The sequence below is a fragment of the Numenius arquata genome, chromosome 8 (assembly GCF_964106895.1).
Source record: "Numenius arquata chromosome 8, bNumArq3.hap1.1, whole genome shotgun sequence".
Classification (NCBI taxonomy): Eukaryota; Metazoa; Chordata; class Aves; order Charadriiformes; family Scolopacidae; genus Numenius; species Numenius arquata.
In genome coordinates, this window is record NC_133583.1 from 59,153,352 (window position 1) to 59,172,519 (window position 19,168).

A 19,168-nucleotide genomic window follows, 5' to 3' on the forward strand; every position below is an offset into this window, starting at 1 on the left:
CTGCCTACAACTAACCAGCAGCTGGATTTATTTTAACTACTGAGAGATTCTTATATGGGGCTAGTTCTGCAGCAGAACACGCTGAGCGACCAGTTGATTTCTACTTTATCTGTGAACCAGCCTGTAAAAATGAAATGACAATTTTACTACTCTGGACAAAGTATTATAAAAGTTGAAAAGGAAATAACTAATGATATTGTACTTGCCCTGGGAAAGAGATAAATCTGTAATCTCGCAGTCAGCAAAGCCCTTTGTAGCTTTATTCTCTTTAATAAATGCTAATTCAGTATAACATTTGTAGCTATGTAGGAAGTTTGTTGGAAATGCTTAGGAAAACACAACTTGTCAACTAAATCAAAAAACATCTTTTCCTGAATGTTGTTCTATATGTAGCTTACTTTTTTTGTGCTTCCTCAGGAAAGCACTCCAATCCATGCAGAAAGCTTCATTTCTTACACCAAATACATAATTATGGTTAGTGGTAAGATCCGTTCACCTAAGTACAGACCAAACTGAGATCCAGGCACGTATCTGTATATCTACAAATGGCCGGTGATGCTCTGGTGGTAGAGACACCCTTGTAGCTGGACTCTCAGGACTGTTTGGGGGATTTTTTGTCTCATGATTACCGCCTTAAAATGCACATCTTGGAAAATATGGTCTGGGATTTTCAAGCAACTCATTTCTAACTGGGTATCTTATGCGCTGTCATTCTGTTGTGATGATTATTGCAGTCCTCAATACACCGTGGTTCACCTTATTTCTGTGAAGCACCTTTGACCCCATCAAAATAAGGGCTGGGTCTTGGAGGCTGAAATAACGCAGCAAAGGTAAACTCTAAACAAAGTTAATGTTAGCTCAGTTAAAGAAATAGCTTGTTGTGAATGGTCTGCAGTAGATAAGGACTATTCAGTACTGTGCAAGGAGCCTCTCTACCAAAATTCAGATCTTTTTCCTTGTCAAAACCAGCTGATATCAGGTATGTGGGCACGTCTCTGCTCCAATTCTTTTGAAATCCCCCCTCTTGCAACCTGTTCCACCTTTTATCACATGATACAACTTCATAAAAATATTCATGTTTGAGCCTCCTTCATGTCTCGTGTCCGTTTACTCCCTCACCTTCTACTCCCGACATTTGCAAATAACTCCGTAGTCTGGGGGTTGATTTTCAGTGGTAAAGGGCACCTGCGTTGAAAGCTGCTGCTTGTCCTTCTGAAGAACAGCTGCAGAGAAGGAAAAAAACACTAAAGAGACTGGCTCAGATGCTATAAACTTGCAGAAAAAGTGTGAGCAGTCCAAGCCTAAAGCCAGACAGCTTGTGAGACTTTCTCACCACTGTTTATGGTCCTGCAGGCTTTTAAGGTTCGCTTGGTCAGTGATTTTCCTGAATAGAAAGCTGATTTTACCACCTTTCTCCCAGCGGCTCAATCAAGATGGTGCTATGTGGTCATTGCCTGGGGTCTCTCCCATACCAGTTTTTTGACATTTAAGATGCAAAGATTAAGCTGTCACTCTTACTGAATTTAATTCTTAACATGAGGATTTCTGTTTGTGCTCTCTGCTGATGGGGGAGTCGATATCCTTCCCCCTGCCGAGTATCTGAAGTTGTTAAATATCAAGCAGAAAAAATATCCATAGCTGGAGGGAGAATTGAGATCTGATTCCCCAAGAGTTCAGGGCTATTCCTTTCCCATAGATTGAAGGAAATGCGATGTAGACTACGCTGTGCACATTTTACAAGCTGGATTTTCCATAAGGGGGTTTCAGATCACGGAATCACACAGAATCACAGAATGCTATGGGGTTGGAAGGGACCTCTGGAGATCATCTAGTCCAACCCCCTGCCAAAGCAGGGTCACCCAGAGCAGGTTGCACAGGAACACGTCCAGGTGGGTTTGAATGTCTCCAGAGACAGAGACTCCACCAGCTCTCTGAGCAGCCTGGAAGGGCTCTGCCACCCTCAAAGTGAAGAAGTTCCTCCTCATGTTTAGATGGAACTTTTATATAAAAGTTTGTGCCCGTTTCCTCTTGTCCTGTCACTGGGCACCACTGAAAAAAGACCGGCCCCATCCTCTTGACGCCCTCCCTTTAAGTATTTATAAGCATTGATTGGGTGTTGCATTCTGGAAGGTTGTTGGCGTTGTTCTTCAAGGTGTTGACCAAGAGACTCCATGAGCTCTTCTGCTCATCTGCCTTTTCTTCCAGAGCCAAAACCTCTTTTGTCAGTCGGTGTGAGAGTTGTCAACTGTGCGCCTTCCCTTTGCTCAAGAGACAGTGCAATCGCATGGATGTTCTGCTGGAAAAGTGAGAATGGGGTGTAGCTGTCCCACAGCTCGAGTCTGAACCTTTCAAAATACCACCTAATATACCATGTGGCAGGTAATTTGGTAAACTTTACTACTTGTTAACAGGTTTGGTGCATATCGTATACCAACCATGTATGTTCTTGCCACGTTTGGGAACTATTCCGGCTCGCAGGTGATTTTTTTAGCCGTGCAGTATCGATAGCGTGAGAGCTATCAGCTTCATTTCATTGAACTGCAGCCCCTTCAGTATTCAATATAAGCGTTATTCAGCCAATAATGTTCGGCAGCCTCAGCAGCAGCAGACAGCTCTCCTTCTACTTTGTCCTTCAGGGGTTTTGTGGTTGAATAGTCAAGGATCACACCTGCGAGCCTGGACTTTGTTTAGCCTGTTAAAATGCTGTTTATATGCCCTGGCTTGTATTCTGCATCCTTCTGTCCCATACAAGAAATGTTCAACTTTGCATTAATTCCCAAATTATCTATCGGTCCCAGACTAACGGAGCATTCTTTGTCAAAATAAACAAAGATTAAAGCTCCAGGTTTTTTTAACATATTTGTAAACCTTATGAAGTATGTGCTTTCAGCAGCTGGGTATCTTTCTTTAAACAACCCTGTTCTTAATACGAGAGTGTTTCCATTTCCCCCTTCTGCACAAGCAATTTTTGCGACTCCGCCAAGCTGTATCATGGAGTTGCCATAATCCCTATGAAACTGGTGGTGACAGGAGATGGGGAGGGATGGGAGTGAAAACCAGTCCAGAGCCGCCATGAATTCACAACCTCTAGTGGAACGTTGGCGCCATTTTCCCTTCCTCCCTCTCGACTGATTGATTTTTGAGCTATTTAGGCCTTGACTTCTAGAAATCTCAGCCACACAATGGAATTTGAAGCTAGAGAGCAGGAGCTGCAGGCGTCCAGGAACCAAAACCTCTTCTTTAAATAAATGCTGTGTATTGTTTTAATCGTGATAGAGCCTAGTTTTTCTCTGAGACGCTGAGCGGGGTGTCACAACTTAAACCTGTAGCATGTTAATAGTCATTATAGATTAGGGCTCAGTTTAGATGGCTGGGGTATGGCATTACATCTCATTACTGCGTAAACTTCTTTAAAATATCAATATTATTGAAAATGTTCAATAACATCAATAGTTTGGTTTTAGTGATTTGTCATGGATGATCAAAACTAACGAGAGTCTTATCCAGATCCCACTAGATCCAGTGGAAAAAGATTACTTCTGGGTTAAATGCACTTTGAGCTGATCCCAGAAGTATCAGAGGAAAGAAGTGTGTTTATCATAGTTTACAAGCTCAGGAGGAGTCTCATATTTATGCTTATGGACTATTTAAAAATCTTTACAGTACATGGTGGACACGTTGCTTCATTCTGCTTTTAATCGATTTGATAAGCCCGATTCAACTACGCTACTTTAAAAAAAGAAAACCTAGTTAAGAAAAGCAGCGCTTTGGCAGATCAGTGAGATGTTTCCTTCTTCGGGGTGGGCAGAGACCAAACAGGAATGTACCTTTTCATGCCATATGTATTTTTAGTTCTAGGTCTGGCTTCTAACACACGCAGGAACCGCAGTGTAATACTGAATTGTTGCCTTTTCAAATAGATGGTGCAGATTGTTCAAACTGATAACACTCGGTGGTTCCTGAGTCTGAGCCTTAGGTATGTGCGGTTTGACATTTAGTAACGCACTGGGAAGAGCTGGGAACTCCAGCTCGGGGACCGTTTTTAAAGCAACTGCAGCTGGAAAACAAAGTTAAATGTTATTGAAAGCTCCTTGCTCAGAGGTTAGGAGATATCAGGTTTAATACAGGCTGAAAGTGTTTGATTTGACCATCTTGTGTACGTGCCCAGTTTGCTGTTACGTGGTCACGTTGACATTTTTTCTACTGAACCCCACGTTCATCCACTGCCATCCTGTTCGTCCTGGTCGAATGATGCTGTCTTAACAAGCCGGTCGATATTTTGTGTGATCTCGTTGGCCGCTTCTAAATGCCTTCCTTTGTAAAGTGTTTTAAAAAGTGAAAGTGAAGTGTGCTGTGGAAGTTCTAAACCACGGACTCAGCTTTTTCTCAAAGTTACCCGTGATCAGCCTCAGGTGAAAAAATATACATCACTGTCACCCTCCTGGCTTTCACCCAGGCCAAAGGCTCTCGTGTTGACTTAGAGTTATGTGATCGTTTTTAAAACAAAGGTAACCCTCCAACCTCCCCCCCCCCCCAAAAAAAAATCCCCAAACCAAAACAAAAACCCACCACCAAACAAAAAACCACAACAACCCCACAACTGAGGGAAGATCTGAGACACGTAGCAGAGGGTTTTGGCAGCGCTGCTGAGGTGGACGTGCACGTGTTACTCTGTTCCACTGCAAAGAGCTGTTTCAGTTATTTCAAGAAAACCCTGCAGTTGCCAGTGGCACATATATATATATATATAAAAATATTTTTTTTAATCAAACCATTCTTTTGGTTTTCTTAATTACCTTGGTACACAGCTCATAGTATTTTGCCTTCATTTATGTAGATTGAAATCTCTTTTTCCCCCCCATCCGGGACTCTTGTATCAGCTGTAACCCATTTGCGATTAAAATCCTCCAGGCTTTTTTCGGTGACTGGTGTAGATGTATCAAAGAGGGAGCCTGTGACAGTGGCGCTGTGCTCCAGCGGCAGCCGAGCGGCTGGAGATACAAGTCCCCGTCATTAAATAGGGCGTAGTGGGAATGAAAGAGAATGATGCTCTCGATGTTGTCTTGATCAGAGCGGTAGCTTAAGGGCGTTTGAGTTTTCTTTCTGTTCAACGTGCACCATGTGTTCTGGGAAAGGCAATGCGATGGGGGGGAGTTAACTCGCTGATGAGAGATGTAGTATCTGACGGTGTTTTGAGAACACGGAGGTACTTTGTTCTACCCCGGCAGCAATTTCCTGCCCCTGCTGCAGGAAACGGCGCACAGCGGGGCTGGCGGGCTGCGGACCCCCCAGCCTTTTGCTGCAGAAAGTCTCCCCTTCGACATGTACATCAAGCTGGGGAAGGAACTTCACAACCGTAGCGTTTTTTTGGAGGGTGTATGTGTCTGAGAACAGGTTCTCTCATCCCTACATCTCCAACTGAAAATCACCAAAGCCATTTTAAAGTTTGTAGTGAAGCCGTTTCTGGGTGTTTGCCGGTGACGCTGGAGAGAGGAGCACGTTCTGCCCAGTAAAGCGACCCATCCTGCGCTGCAGCAGGATGTTCACCTATTTGTTTCAGTAAGAAGAAAATAAAAAAAAGAACCAGACCAGAACAATGCAAAGGGAAAGCACCAGCAAGAGAACAGTATGTTCTTTGTAATGCGTTTTCTTTGGGGACATCTATTGCTGGCAATAAGATTAAATCACTGAAACCTTCCCTGAAGCTACATCTGCCACTGCCTACATTTTCCAACCTCAGTAATAAACTAACATTTGCCATTGTTCGTTTCTTCTGGATTTCATTTCTTACAGATTTAACCAGCGCTATTTACCACAAAGCATTCAGCTCTTGCTTAAAGCTGAGATCTATGCCAAGTCCCTAAAAATATTCATAGCTCCAAAGAATCTGGTTTTAAATAATATCATAAAAAGTAGACGATATTAATACAGCGGTTCACACTGAGTTCAGTACTGCTGATGCCAATGTCTAAAAATGATGGAAGCCTGAGAAGCTCTAGACAAGACTACCCTGAAGTGATGAACAAAATCCTTTTTACCTTTTTACTGGTATCTGTCTGTGTTTTGATTACGGGAGTAATTTTCTTATCCCAAAATATTTTAAAATAAGAGATAAATCTGTGTTACAGCCATGCTTACCCCGAGATGGAGCGCTGCACCTCTTTGCCGCGTGGGGTGGGCCGGGGGTGTTTGGGAGGGGAGGAGGATTCACGCCACCCCCTTCTTCCCGCAGGATGCCATAGTGATCCATGAAGTTTATGAAGAAGGGGCAGCAGCCCGGGATGGCAGGCTTTGGGCCGGCGATCAGATCCTGGAGGTAAACGAGTCTCTCTGTGTGTATGTGCTTATATCTTTGTCAGGTATATTTGTATTCAATGCAGCGTGGGTTTCTTGTAGGGGAAAGAGAGATCATTGAGTAGGGTCTCTACTTGAAGCTTCTTTCCTGTCACTAAGAACGTCCTGACAAATTCGTATTTCCTTACATATTCATATAAACTGAAGGTACAAATTGAGAATATATTAAATTTAATTGAGCAAGGCAGTTCTGGAATTACATAGTTCAGCTGTCATGTCCAATAGCTCAGTATTATTCATCTGTTTAATCTTTCATTCGGAGGCCTGCACTCACCGCCGCCGCTCCAGCATCCCTGGGCTGCCTGCGGACCCGGGGCTGGGAGATGAAGGTGGCCACAGCATCCCTCCAAGCATCCCTGCCGAAAAACCCACGCTGCCCACCCTGCTGGGGGAGCTGCCGGCTCCTTCGGGCCACGGTTCAACGCAGAGAATTATTTGCGTGAATAAATATAGTGGGTTTTTTTCCCCCTCGCAGAGAAGCGTGGAAGCGGAGGAGGGAAAGGGTTAAGAGAGAAGTGTTGGTCTGCAAATGAAACTTGCGTCAGGCAGGGGTTCAGCGCAGCTGCTGCAGCCTCTCGCTGTCAGACCAGGACAAATTCCCAGCATGGCCATTAAGGCTTTGGTGTGTAGGGTTAGAAAAATAGCGAGGGGCACTGGGGGAGTTGTCTTTACAGCTCTTGCATTGAAAATATTTTTTATTTTTTTTTTTTTAGCGTTGAGGCTGAAATGTTGTTTTCGTTTTATAAATAACTGGGTATTAACAGAGCACAATAATTAGGGGATAAAAATGGGGAAGGTTAATTAATTCTTCTCTGGCCAAACAGGAAAGTGCTAATGTTTGTACGCCGTAATATTGCTATTATTTCAGCTTTTAAAAGCCCTACTAATGAATCAAAAAGATGACTCTGAATTAGTTTCAGATTAGTATGATAAAGCACACGTAGATGCCTGTGTTGAGAAAAGAATACCGACTCAGTATATAAATAAATGTGTGCAGAATTAGTACAAAAGAGTATAATTACTATAGATTAGGCTTAACTAACTTAATGTAAAATTAAGTATGATTATAACTTTGCATATCTAGAAATACTGAGAAATATTTTCATTGCCTTAAAACTTATTACGTTATGTAAGTGGATTAACATTATATTGTTATTCAGTTATGGTTCATACTACTTCCTTAAAAATATTTAAGCGTTGATATTTTTTAGTATTGACAAATAAAAGATGTTTTTGTCAACAGAATATTGGCAAACATCTTAAAGGGCATCTGCGGATCAGGCTTGGCAAAATTAAGAGATTAAGTTTCAAGGTGCAATATATATTTTTTTTTTAGTACTTCAGCCTTCAATCAGAACTTCTTGTTCGGTCTGATATTACTAAAATGCTAAAACATTTTCAGGTTATCGTAAGAGAAATGTAATCGAGTGCTCCAGGAGCGGTCTTGTGTGCCATCTATTGGAACAAAGCAAAATAACCAGTTAATATGTCCTGCCTGGCCTTCGCCGTTGCCATGTGCCGATGCTTCTGATCCCTCTGGGACTGCTCGGCGGTGTCGGGAAGCCCGGGGAGAAGGAATCTGAGCAGTGAGAGATACAGGAAGCTCAAAGGAGCACGTCCCGCTTTGTTTAGTTGTAAGAAAAAAATCATTGTTTGAGGTTCCAGCATTTAAAAAGAAGGGAAGAACACCCACAAAACTTAGAAGCCAAAATGTTTTGATTATTGTGATTTACGCAAAGCGCTGAACTGGCTCGCGGTAGGAGATCCAGGAGCTCGGCCCTCTGGAAATGGGAGCACTAAATTACAGCGCCAGGGGGTGTCAATTTGACAAATTTGCCCTGTCACACAAGGGTAGGGCGTGATGAAAAGATCATTTATACATGTCATTTGGAAAGAAAACACTGATTATTTCAGGTGAACGGGATCGATCTGCGGAATGCCAGCCATGAAGAAGCTATCACTGCGCTGAGACAGACGCCCCAGAAGGTGCAGCTGGTTGTTTATAGAGATGAAGCACATTACAAAGATGAAGAAAACTTGGAGATTTTCTATGTAGATATACAAAAGAAAACGGGCCGGGGACTAGGGCTCAGCATAGCTGGAAAACGGTAAGAGCGTCTCTCTGACCGCACTGCACTTCAAATGAGAAAAATTTTTCTTTTTGCCATTAAATGGAACATGAAATAAAGGAAAAACTCCATCAGGAGCAGAATTTTGTGCCTAAATATCTTTAGGGGTGCCGTGGGGCTGTGGTCCTGGCTCCTCTGTCAGAACGCCGACACAGAACCCGTGTGGCCAGGGCTGGTGCTGGCCAGGAGGGCTCCCAGCACGGAGTGCGCCCAAGTGGCCACATGCAGTGCCAGGAGGCCACTGTTGCGCTGGCTCCAGCGTAGGTGTGCCTCAGGGCTCGGAAGCCCTACCCGTGGCTTTTCGGGTTTCAAAATGGGGAGAGAGAAGCCTTCCTATTCCAAATACCAGGATATGCCTTTGAAAATGTGAATTTGTGAATTAGATCTAGCTCCTGCTCAGGTTCAAAGGGATCAATGTCAGTGGAAGAGGTTGAGATAGACCCAGATCCTGAACAATACCAAAGTGACTCTCCGACCCTGTAGACAGCAGTTCTGTGAGTGCAGCTCAGATTGTGAGATACGGTGGTAGGTAACAGCTGCTTAATAAAATGTGACTTTTTACTGATGTATTTCCAAACCATTGCTATTAGATCATTCGAACCAGAGCGCTGATAGATTTAATCTTTCATTGCTAGAAGAGATTTACGGCATGACACTGGCGAGCACTCGTTCAGTGTTGGTGCGTAAGAGTCATATGGTTGCTCTTCTGGATTGCCAAAAAAAATGTATTTTCTCAATTACAAATCATCATGTCATTATCCTGACTGCGTATGGTCAGCAAAGTTTCCGCAGCGGTTTTTTTACAAGAGTGGCGATGTTTAACCCAGGTGTTGTGAGCAGATTGCGGGTTGGGTAATTAATTTAGCTTATGTAAATTACCCTACAGATGGTAATCTCAGTCTCCAGCCCTCCCGCGTTTGCTTCTGTGCAAAACTTTTCTGTACTGTTGCTAAATGCTTCGCTTGCAGGGATTCCCACCTTGGATTCTGAAGTCCATTAAATGATACCCAGGTATCATTTCATTCACAAACCCAGGTTGTGAAGTGTTGTGTCTTGCAGCATGAAGGACACCAACCGCCCAGTCTTGGCGTTGTGGCCAGCACCAGTTCTCACCATAGCGAGCCCTGGAGCTGGGGCCAGCACAGAGGGGTCCTGCGGCCCCCCTGGGAGGAGGCTGGAGCTGATAAATAAATATATTCCCCTCGCCTGCGTGTCCGGCTGCTCTCGCAAGCCTCGCTGCGGGTGGACAGCCACAAGGCTGGGTTTTCTGCCGCATAACTCATGTGCAGACTATAGAAGTCTTTTCTGCAGAGTTCTCCCTGCTCTTGTGTTGGGGGCCTCCGGGCTTCTAGAACAGAAACCGAGCTGCACCTTTAGGGGGAATGCAGGAAAAAAATATCTGAGCCTGCATAATTCATATCAGGCACATCAGGAGAGAGTTTAACTCCGTCTTAGACCGATCCTTGGCTTTTTATTCACACAAGTGGTATTTTTCATGAATCTTTATGGCTCATACAGTCAGAACTAATGGTTCAAGGGGAAAGATGGCATTAAATATAGCAAAACATGCCTTGGTTTTAAAACTCGTAGATTTTTTACACTCAAATGGTTGAATGGGGTGTAAAACTAGTTCTTCCTATGCTCACAGGTTTCTTTTAAAGTCTCTTAAATGCGTGTAATCTAAATTGGTCTCCCAAAGAATATTGGATTGTGTAATTAGCCATATGCTTCTTGCATTGTTAGAAATGGAAGTGGAGTGTTTATCTCTGACATTGTTAAAGGAGGAGCTGCAGACCTAGATGGAAGATTAATTCAAGGAGATCAGATTTTGTCTGTAAATGGAGAGGATATGAGAAATGCCTCGCAAGAGACTGTCGCCACCATACTTAAGGTGAGTACATAATGCATTTTAAGATACTGAATTGCAGTTACTGACACTATGCAAGGTGATTATCCTGAAGTGCTATTTACACATACACGGGACAGCTCGAACTGATTACCGAGGCAGGAATTTAATCTGAAATAACTTTGGGAGATTCATTTAAAATCACTTCTCCGTGTATATTTAGAAGTGGGATGATATGAAGTGGGAAAACAAAAAAGCACATGTAGTATTTAGGGATTTACTTGAAAATGCAACTGTGTATTTCATACGTTAAAAAAATACTTGGAAACCTGAGAGGCATACAAATCAGAACTGAAATAAAATGCCGTTGGCTTTGCTGTACTAACCTGCAGCTATAAAATGGCAGCTTAAATCCATTTCTGCACAGCTTTCCATCTTCCTGGAGTGACTTTATACTCTGAAGTTGTGCAGTCTGGGAGAATTTGCTTTTATCCATTAAAAAGCTTGTAGCTGCTTGAGTCAGGGGAGAGGGCAGGGGGTGGCCTGGCTGCCAGTGCCTGATGTTAGCTCCTCCGTGCCGCTCCTGGGCCCGACAGCCTCTTCCAAGGGTGAAAGGATTGGTGGGAGCGATGCTGCGGACCCATTTCTCTTCCAAACTACATCTGGAGACAAGGGATTTTTCCCTGCCATCACCCCAGTGTTTCTGCATATGATTTCTTTCATTCTCAAAAGGAAAGGCTAATTATTCCCTTGCTTTTTCCATTCAGGGTTGGTACCTGGCCAAAATTGTACCTATTTAAGAGTTGGAAATTGGTGATATGAGGGTATATTACTAAGTTGAGTGCATATGTGTTAAATTTGCCCTTTTCAGCAGCATTTTTCCTCTGAGTGTTGTTTGTAGCAAACATCTTTTGAAGAGTTGGGGTCTTTTTGGTTTTTTTTTACCGACTAGTTGGCCATCTACACTTTGCCTGTAGGAAGATTCATTCCGACTTCAGCAACCGGGGATAAACCTTCAGGATAAATCTAAAATCCAGGGACGGGCACTTTTTGTACTAACTACTTTTTGTATTGTCTAAATACAAATGTTAATGTTTTGAGCGTTCCTTGTGGTTTTCTTCACGGCGTTGTGGTGCTGAATATAAACATAATTCTCTCCAGGAGACCGTGAAATATTATATGTCTACTTAAATGCTGCACATTGTGGTTTTTTTTTTTTCCAAGTGCGCCCAAGGCCTAGTACATCTTGAGCTTGGGAGATTGCGAGCTGGATCATGGCTATCTTCACGGAAAACATCCCAAAACAGCCAGGTTAGTGACAAATTCATATCTATAACGTGGAGCTGTGACGGGCAGGGCACGGGGACGGCGCTCCTGAGCCTTCTATAGACACTTAATGCTGGGGATGTGGGGCAAAATACTTTATCACAGCAATTTTCTGTATGGAACTGCAAAGTCAGTGTCATGCTGAAATGCTGATTAAGTAGAAGAGGTAGTTCATGTATTTTTCTTGTTTAAGGGGTGTCTTCCTGAGACACAATAAAAATATGTAATATATTTCTCAAGTGGCGATGCCCAGAAATTTTTTTTAAACCTGCAAAAACGCTGAATGCATTTTCTGCAGCTGTTTTGTCAATCAAAATGAGTTAATGAAACTGAACTGTATCTTTGCCCATCTTATGGCAGAACCACATGAGAGCTGCTTTCCTCTCAAAGAAAACACAGAGCAATTTCCTGCTTCACTTGCTTTTTACCTGAAGCGAGGACAACAATTCATTTTTCAATCAGTGCGGGGCTTTTCCCCTCTCCCCCTGCCCCCCAATCAGCTCAGACACTGATACCGTTGGTATTAACCCTGAGTATTGCAAGGGAGAAAAACAAGGCAAGATGACTTAAAAAACTTTTGTTTAATGGATTTTCCTTCCTAAGAGCCAGCTGCATTGCCATGATATTGAAGCTGCCCTTGTCCCTGAGAGGGGAGGCTTGTCCTTGATGTTGTGCATGAACAACCCCAAAAGGGTGCCAAAATCATAGTCATGTGCTGCTCTGGGTGGGTGAAGTGTCAGGGAGGGCTAAAGAGCCCGTAGCCACGCGGGAACAGCTGGGCTAAGCCCAGCTTTGAAAATAATCACTAAATATCGTTGGAGAAACATCTGCACTGCATGCAGCGGGCAAGGAAAAATGAAATAACGGAGGAAAACGATATTAATTGCGTTAAGTAAAGACAGCAGTCTCAAATATTACTTTCTTCTGGTCATTGTGTCAACAGATAGCCTAAGCAGGAGGATTGTGATCAAAAAGCGACGGTTAAAAATTATCCACCCAGTTTTCCTGTGTAAAACTCATAGCTGAAAGGGAAGCAAAACGCCATAGTATTTAACATGATTCTAGGTAGAAAATCAGATCAAACAACGTCGTCCCCTTTTCTTTGTAGCATTAAGAGGCTTTTGCAGGAACCTAGTAATTTCTGTATTTCTTTTAATACAAGAAATCTTAATTGCTGTTCTTAATGCAGAGGCATTTGAGAGCCTTCGTCTCACGGCCCCTAAGTGACTCGGTGATTTTGAAAACTGAATAAATGTTTCTCAGCAAAAGCGTTCCAAGAGTTATAAAAATCTTGGCAGATAATACGGCAAATCAGCTTGAATGATTTGCACAACTGCGAGCCATGTTTTAGAAGCCGCTGGCCAAGAGCATCCAGAACTTTTGTCCTCACTTGGCTTTTTTCTTGGTCCATTGCATACCTTTAAGGGGAGAAATGCAAGCCTTGTGGTGCAGGACAGGGATTTCTTTTCACGCGCATTGCAAATTATGTTCCCTGACCCGTGAATTGGCAACTGGAGGTGGAAATTGTGCTCTGCCTGTTGTTCCTCACTGACAGCTGCACACTGGTCAGCCGGGATAAACGCTGCCAGAGCCTTGATTCACCGCCTAATGCATTTAGAAGGGAGAAAGCTCTGCTGTGGATGGAGAAGCAGAGACCAGGTCTTTGTTTTGCATAAGGCAACTCAGTTGAAAAGGTCTGGCCCTTGGTGAAGCCTGTTGTTCAGACGGGCTTCCTAAGTTGAGAATGATGTATTCTCCAGGGGCAGAGTCTGAAGGTAAGGCTGGATAAGGAGATAGGGAAAAGCAGGTCTGGAAATGGACGGCCAAGAAGTGGTTACATGCACAAGCAGCTGTCTTCGGAGGCTCTCAGAATCACAGAATGATATGGGGTTGGAAAGGACCTCTGGAGATCATCTAGTCCAACCTCCTGCCAAAGCAGGGTCACCCAGAGCAGGTTGCACAGGAACGTGTCCAGGCGGGTTTTGAATGTCTCCAGAGACAGAGACTCCACCACCTCTCTGGGCAGCCTGTTCCAGGGCTCTGCCACCCGCAAAGTGAAGAAGTTCCTCCTCATGTTTAGATGGAATTTCTTATGTTCAAGTTCGTGCCCATTATCTCTTGTCCTGTCCCTGGGCACCACTGGAAAAAGACTGGCCCCATCCTCTTGACACCCACCCTTTAAGTATGTATAGTATTTAAAGTATTCTCCCTTTTGTCAGCTCTAGGACACAGGCACCTCATCCCGCACCCGGGATGTGACTCTGGTTCTTGGTCAAATGAAAGGAGCAGCTTCGATTACAGGACCTTGTAATCAGACAACACATTCAGCTAAAATAACAAAGCCTGTAGATTAACAAGATGGGTGTAAGTGCCATCCATGTCCCCTGGGAGAGGAGCTGCTATGCGTCCTGCCGGGTACACGCTCATCCGAGGGTGAGCTGCCTACAGGGTGCATCATGGAGGAGATGCCCCCAAGCTTTAGCAGCAACCATCATCTCCCCTTCTTCTCGGGGTGGGAGACACACTGGGAATAAGCAGAGGAAGGGGATTAATCTTATTTCCTATGCCCTCTAGAGCAGACCTGAACGACGAACACATTAGGTGTGCAGTGCTATGGCTGTGCCCTCAATTTGGGGATGGATTTTGGTGGGTTCCCCCTTTTGGAAATGAAGTTGGAGGATTTTGCACTTGCTTGGCCAATGTGGTATTTCCAGTCTGGTCGGCACAGAGCACAGCTGCGCCCGTATGCTGCAGGAACTGGTCTAAAGTTAATGTTTGGGTCTGACTCACTACTTCTGATTTTTTTTTCTTATTTCAGGCGAGCCAACAGAGTGTCCACAGCCACTTCCACCCTGCGCTTGCTCCGGTCCTCTCTACTTTACAGAATTTTGTCACAAAGAGATCTTCAGCAGATGTGTCTCAGAGAAACTCAGGTATAATCTGGGCAGCCGTCAGAATAGCTGCCTGTTATTTGCTTTGTATCTGTGCTGGTTTAAAAGCAAAACTGAATACTTCATTCTGGTTTTCCTACTCAGCCTCCCAGAAGACGTAGCACTGGTATTTTAAGACCCAAGCACTTTCCAGCAGATGACATTATTTTTATGTCTGCTAGTAGAGTAATGGTTCCTCTATTTTAAATGCAGAATTCCTGCTCCCTGCTATTCCCCGACGCCCTTGTCGGAGGCTTAGCACAGGCAAGGTTCTCGCATTAGGAACGCTTTTCTCAGGGAATAAAGCTGCCACCACTTCATTTATATCTTTGTTGCTCGTGAGCGTATAAAGGGGGGTTTTGTAGTGAGAAAGTCACAACGCTCAGTTCGCGATTCGCAGATTTAACAAGTGCTGAATCTACAACCTGCGGCAGCTCGTGGAGAGGCTGCGCCTCGGTGTGCTCTGGCCTGGGTCAGGAGTCGGTAACCTTTGCTCGCGTCTGACCGTGGGCTCAAGACATCTCTTCTGCCAGTTTGCCTGCGCTGGAGGAGCCGTGTGACTTTTTGGGCAGCCTTCCCTGTGCCATTTTGAAGGACCCTGTGGCGCTGAGGATTCAGCATCTCCGGGGCTGGGCTTCCCGCTGCCCCTCAGCTGTTCTGCTGTGGGTTTTCAGAACAGATATCTGCCCAAGCACACGTGCGTGGCGGTGAGAAATACTGATATGCGTTATTCAGAATCGTTAACTCTTCAGAGAGACTAATCTTGCCTGCCTTCTAAAAGGTTCTTAAAATAGTTTCATTAAAGCTGGTAGAATTAGGGGTAGAGCAGAGCCCAGGTCCCGACAACACCGTCAGCTTTTTTGGCTGCTTAGTCCCAGTTCAAATGATTTTTTGGAAGTGTCCCTTTTTTTCTTATTTTCTTTTTTTTTGTTTGTTTTCTTTTACTGTTTCGAATACTTCTAAATGTCCTATGGCTAGATATATGCCAGCCAGACTTCCTGGCTGTCTATTATTTCCTAATACAGCACAAATTAGAAGAGGAAATCAGTGGAACCTCAACCAGTCTCAGACCAGCCGTGTGCCCTACCCTTTGTGGTAGGGACGCTGTGATTTATGAATAATAACCCAACCTTTAATGGAGTGCAACACACAATAGGGCTTTTCTTCAGGCCGGCAGAGCGCTGCTATTCAATAGATTGGGGTGAGCGGCGGCTGCGCTACAATGGGCGTCACGGTGGCATCCGTCAGCCGGAGCGATGACATCCGTATTCATCCCTGGGTGACACAGGAATCCCATCCTCCTCACGTGAGCGGCGCTGCCTGGCTTGGCACAGGAAGGCTCCGCTTCTGCTCGGCGATAACCCTGACTAGGCAGCAAGGGACCATTGTCACCTGACAGCGTTATCTCTTCATTATATTATCTCTTAATTACAGAAGCTAATTGTTTGTTTCTTTATTAGTAGGAGCAGATACGGGCCCAAGGACTGTGGAGATAACAAGGGTTAGTGAGTTATTTTCTATCAATTCAAAAAGCTGACACCTTTAACTGAAGTTGTTAATTTTTGTAGCATTTCTCAGAAGTAAAATTGCATTATTTATGTTTGCAGTAGGCTGGTGGATGTACAGCTGTGTAATGGGCCCTGCATGTGTGAGGATGCGTGTGTCTGTCAAACCTATCCATTTTTTTCCCGTTCCATAAATCAAATGAGTCCGTTATCGCTATAACTGAACACTGACCTCTATAAGTTATTTCAATTGCAAATGTTGTTTTGTTTTGCTTTTATTTTAGGGGCCAAATGATGCACTTGGTATCAGTATAGCAGGAGGGAAGGGAAGTCCATTAGGAGATATTCCCATCTTCATTGCCATGATCCAAGCCAGTGGTGTGGCTGCACGTACACAAAGGCTCAGAGTGAGTAGAGGGGTCCTCTCAACATTTCCTATTTCATTTGCTGTGTGTCCCACAGAGAAGGAGCCTCAAGCACTTCTGTATATGCCATCGCTTTTGATAATGTCTCATAGACTGCTCTGCTTCTTTTTATATAAAAACAAAACCAACCTCACCCCCCAAAAAAATCCGAACCTGCCCTTCTCTTCCTTTTTTAATTATATTGCATCTTGGGATAATGGCAATTGTTGCCCACATTGGAAAAGTGACATTAAGAGAAAGAACATAAATGCATTTGCAGTGGTTTTTGAATGCATATCTTGATCCAGACCCAGGGAGGGCAGCAATGTGCTCTCTGGAAATCACAGGCATTTTGGGGACTGCAGACTGGGCATCACGTAGAGGTCAAACCAGGTAAGAACGAGGTCGGAAGTTAGTTGTTTCATCTCAAGGTCCTTATAAACAAACGCCAAAATAAGGCACTCGTATCAGACCCACAGGATACGTGGGTTTCCAGGAATGACCGTGGTGAACCCTTTCCATTTTGGAGAGAGTTTTAAAGCATTGTTAATATTGAAAAGAGTTTATTATGCAGACACATAGGATTGCTTTGGCCCATGAGATTCATTAGTACACACTGCTACATTTATGCCATGTCTCTAACAGAATTACACCGTAGCACTAAGTGCCAGGGTCAAGATCATTGTTATGTGGAAGAAGAAGAAATCATCTAGGTTAATTAGATGACTATCAGAAGTGCCTGCTTTCCTATACTGCATTCCACATGTGCACACGTAGTCAGAATATGAACTTGTCTGCACATATGGACACAAATTAATCCTTTCTGGGTGGGAGGACAGCAGTGAAAATCTCACTCTCTGCTTGCAAATGGAAAGAGTAAAATACAACCCATCATTGTTTCTCTGATTGCATTGTTATTTTTAAAAAATCCATGTTGTACTTGCTCTGAAGAATGGTAAATGATCACTAGCAATGCAGAATTCTCACAAAAGGGATCCTGCAAAAGAGAAGCATGACTGCGCGGTGCCAAGTTCACGAGGAATTTTAAGCATTCTTAATTTTAATTTTCCCTAATGCTAGTAATTTTCCATTACTGTTGTACTTTTAGGTTGGAGATCGGATTGTCAGTATTAATGGGCAACCTTTGGATGGGCTGTCTCATGCAGATGCGGTTAATCTACTAAAGAATGCTTATGGGAGCATTATCCTGCAGGTATGGTGATAAATTGAACATGCAGCTGCATGAGGGTAGATAAATGGCAGTCAGGAAAAAAACCAAACCCTAAGCATCACTGGCACAAGGCATCACAGCATTGCAGGGTGCTTGCTGATGGGAATTACACAGAATGAAAGCGAGAAATAATTTTCATTCAAAAATTCTTTATTGCCACTCATACAGGCTGTGAGCACGATTATATAAAAGCATAACAAAGAGAACAAAATAACTTGTTGCTATACATGATAAATCAACAAGCTTCCAAGTTGTTGTTGTTTTTATTTTTTTTAATTTGAAGTTAACTAGGAACAAGAAATTATGTGTGTGTGTGTATGTGTGTGTGCGTGTAACTACACTGTGACCAAACTGCCCACGGTGTTAATTTCCTTCTTCTTGAAAGGGGGAGAAGAAAGAAATGCGGGTGGCATTTAGTAAAAATGATAGCATCATCATTAAGACGGTGCTGCCCAGAATTGATTATTCTACAGGTAATGAAAAATAACACTCGAGAGAGAAAAACAGTGTTATCACCGCCGTGTTTATGTGCCAGCCAAAAGGAAGGCATGTTCTGCCACTCTGGTTCTAATTGCGGCTTGCCAGTGCATTCATCTTTAGTTTATTTTTATGTTTACACAAAGAAATGAGAAAAATGCTTGCCGGAGAGAATTCAAAATACTACTCGTTTGCAGAATTATTGTAACAATTGGAAAAAAAGCTTAAGACGTACCGCTAAAATCTACTCTAATTTTCTTTATCATCACAGCATATTGGATTGGAACACATCTTGAGAGGTTTTTGCCAGCTTCTTGTTTGCATTGCAACACAAATGTGACTATAAAAAATAGGGGGAAGAAAAAGATAAAAAAAAACAAAACCAAAAGGAAATGAAATTATAATAAACTTAGTTTTAGACTTGCTTATTCTTGGTTTTGTTTGTCTGTGAACTGCTGACCTGGTAAGTGATGAGCCGGTTCCAGAGCAGATGGTGTATTTGTGTAGTTCCATTGAAGTCAGAGGAAATACACAGATATACACCAGCTGAGGATTTTCTGTTAAATTATAGTTATCATATTGTTACTAGCGTTGAGTAATTTCACTTCTCATGTCAACAGTATTCCCTGAATAGAAAATGAAAGCTTGCTGCAGAACCCAAAATTGCTTGAAAAGCTTGAAAGCTGTAATATGGCGTATTCCACCTCATCGTGTATTTAAAAATATTCCCCATGAAGCAGGCTGGCAGTTGGTCCCTCGCCTAAACAAAGAGGTTCTTCTGGAAACGTCTTTGGGTTTGTCAGCTGATGGGTTTTCCTCCCACGTTTTTGCTTTCTAACTTCAAATGGGCTTAACACTTTTTGCAGATGAGCCGGGTTTATTCTGATAGAACAGAGTCTATTTTCCTCCGATAAAACCCTCTTCTGTGAAGGTGGGACGTTATATTTTAATACCGGCAGGGAGTAA

The 19,168-nt window shown here is 43.4% G+C and overlaps 1 protein-coding gene across 1 annotated transcript in view; it reads left to right on the forward strand.

Moving 5' to 3' along the window:
* The window catches only part of PATJ (PATJ crumbs cell polarity complex component), a 148,593-nt gene that overhangs the window by 123,253 nt on the left and 6,172 nt on the right, over positions 1-19,168 (forward strand). Inside the window, exons 34-41 of the mRNA XM_074152513.1 lie at positions 6,233-6,316; positions 8,269-8,462; positions 10,227-10,374; positions 11,554-11,640; positions 14,474-14,588; positions 16,049-16,086; positions 16,375-16,497; positions 17,603-17,707. Coding sequence (XP_074008614.1) covers positions 6,233-6,316; positions 8,269-8,462; positions 10,227-10,374; positions 11,554-11,640; positions 14,474-14,588; positions 16,049-16,086; positions 16,375-16,497; positions 17,603-17,707 — 894 coding nt within the window. The remainder of the gene's footprint in view (positions 1-6,232; positions 6,317-8,268; positions 8,463-10,226; positions 10,375-11,553; positions 11,641-14,473; positions 14,589-16,048; positions 16,087-16,374; positions 16,498-17,602; positions 17,708-19,168) is intronic.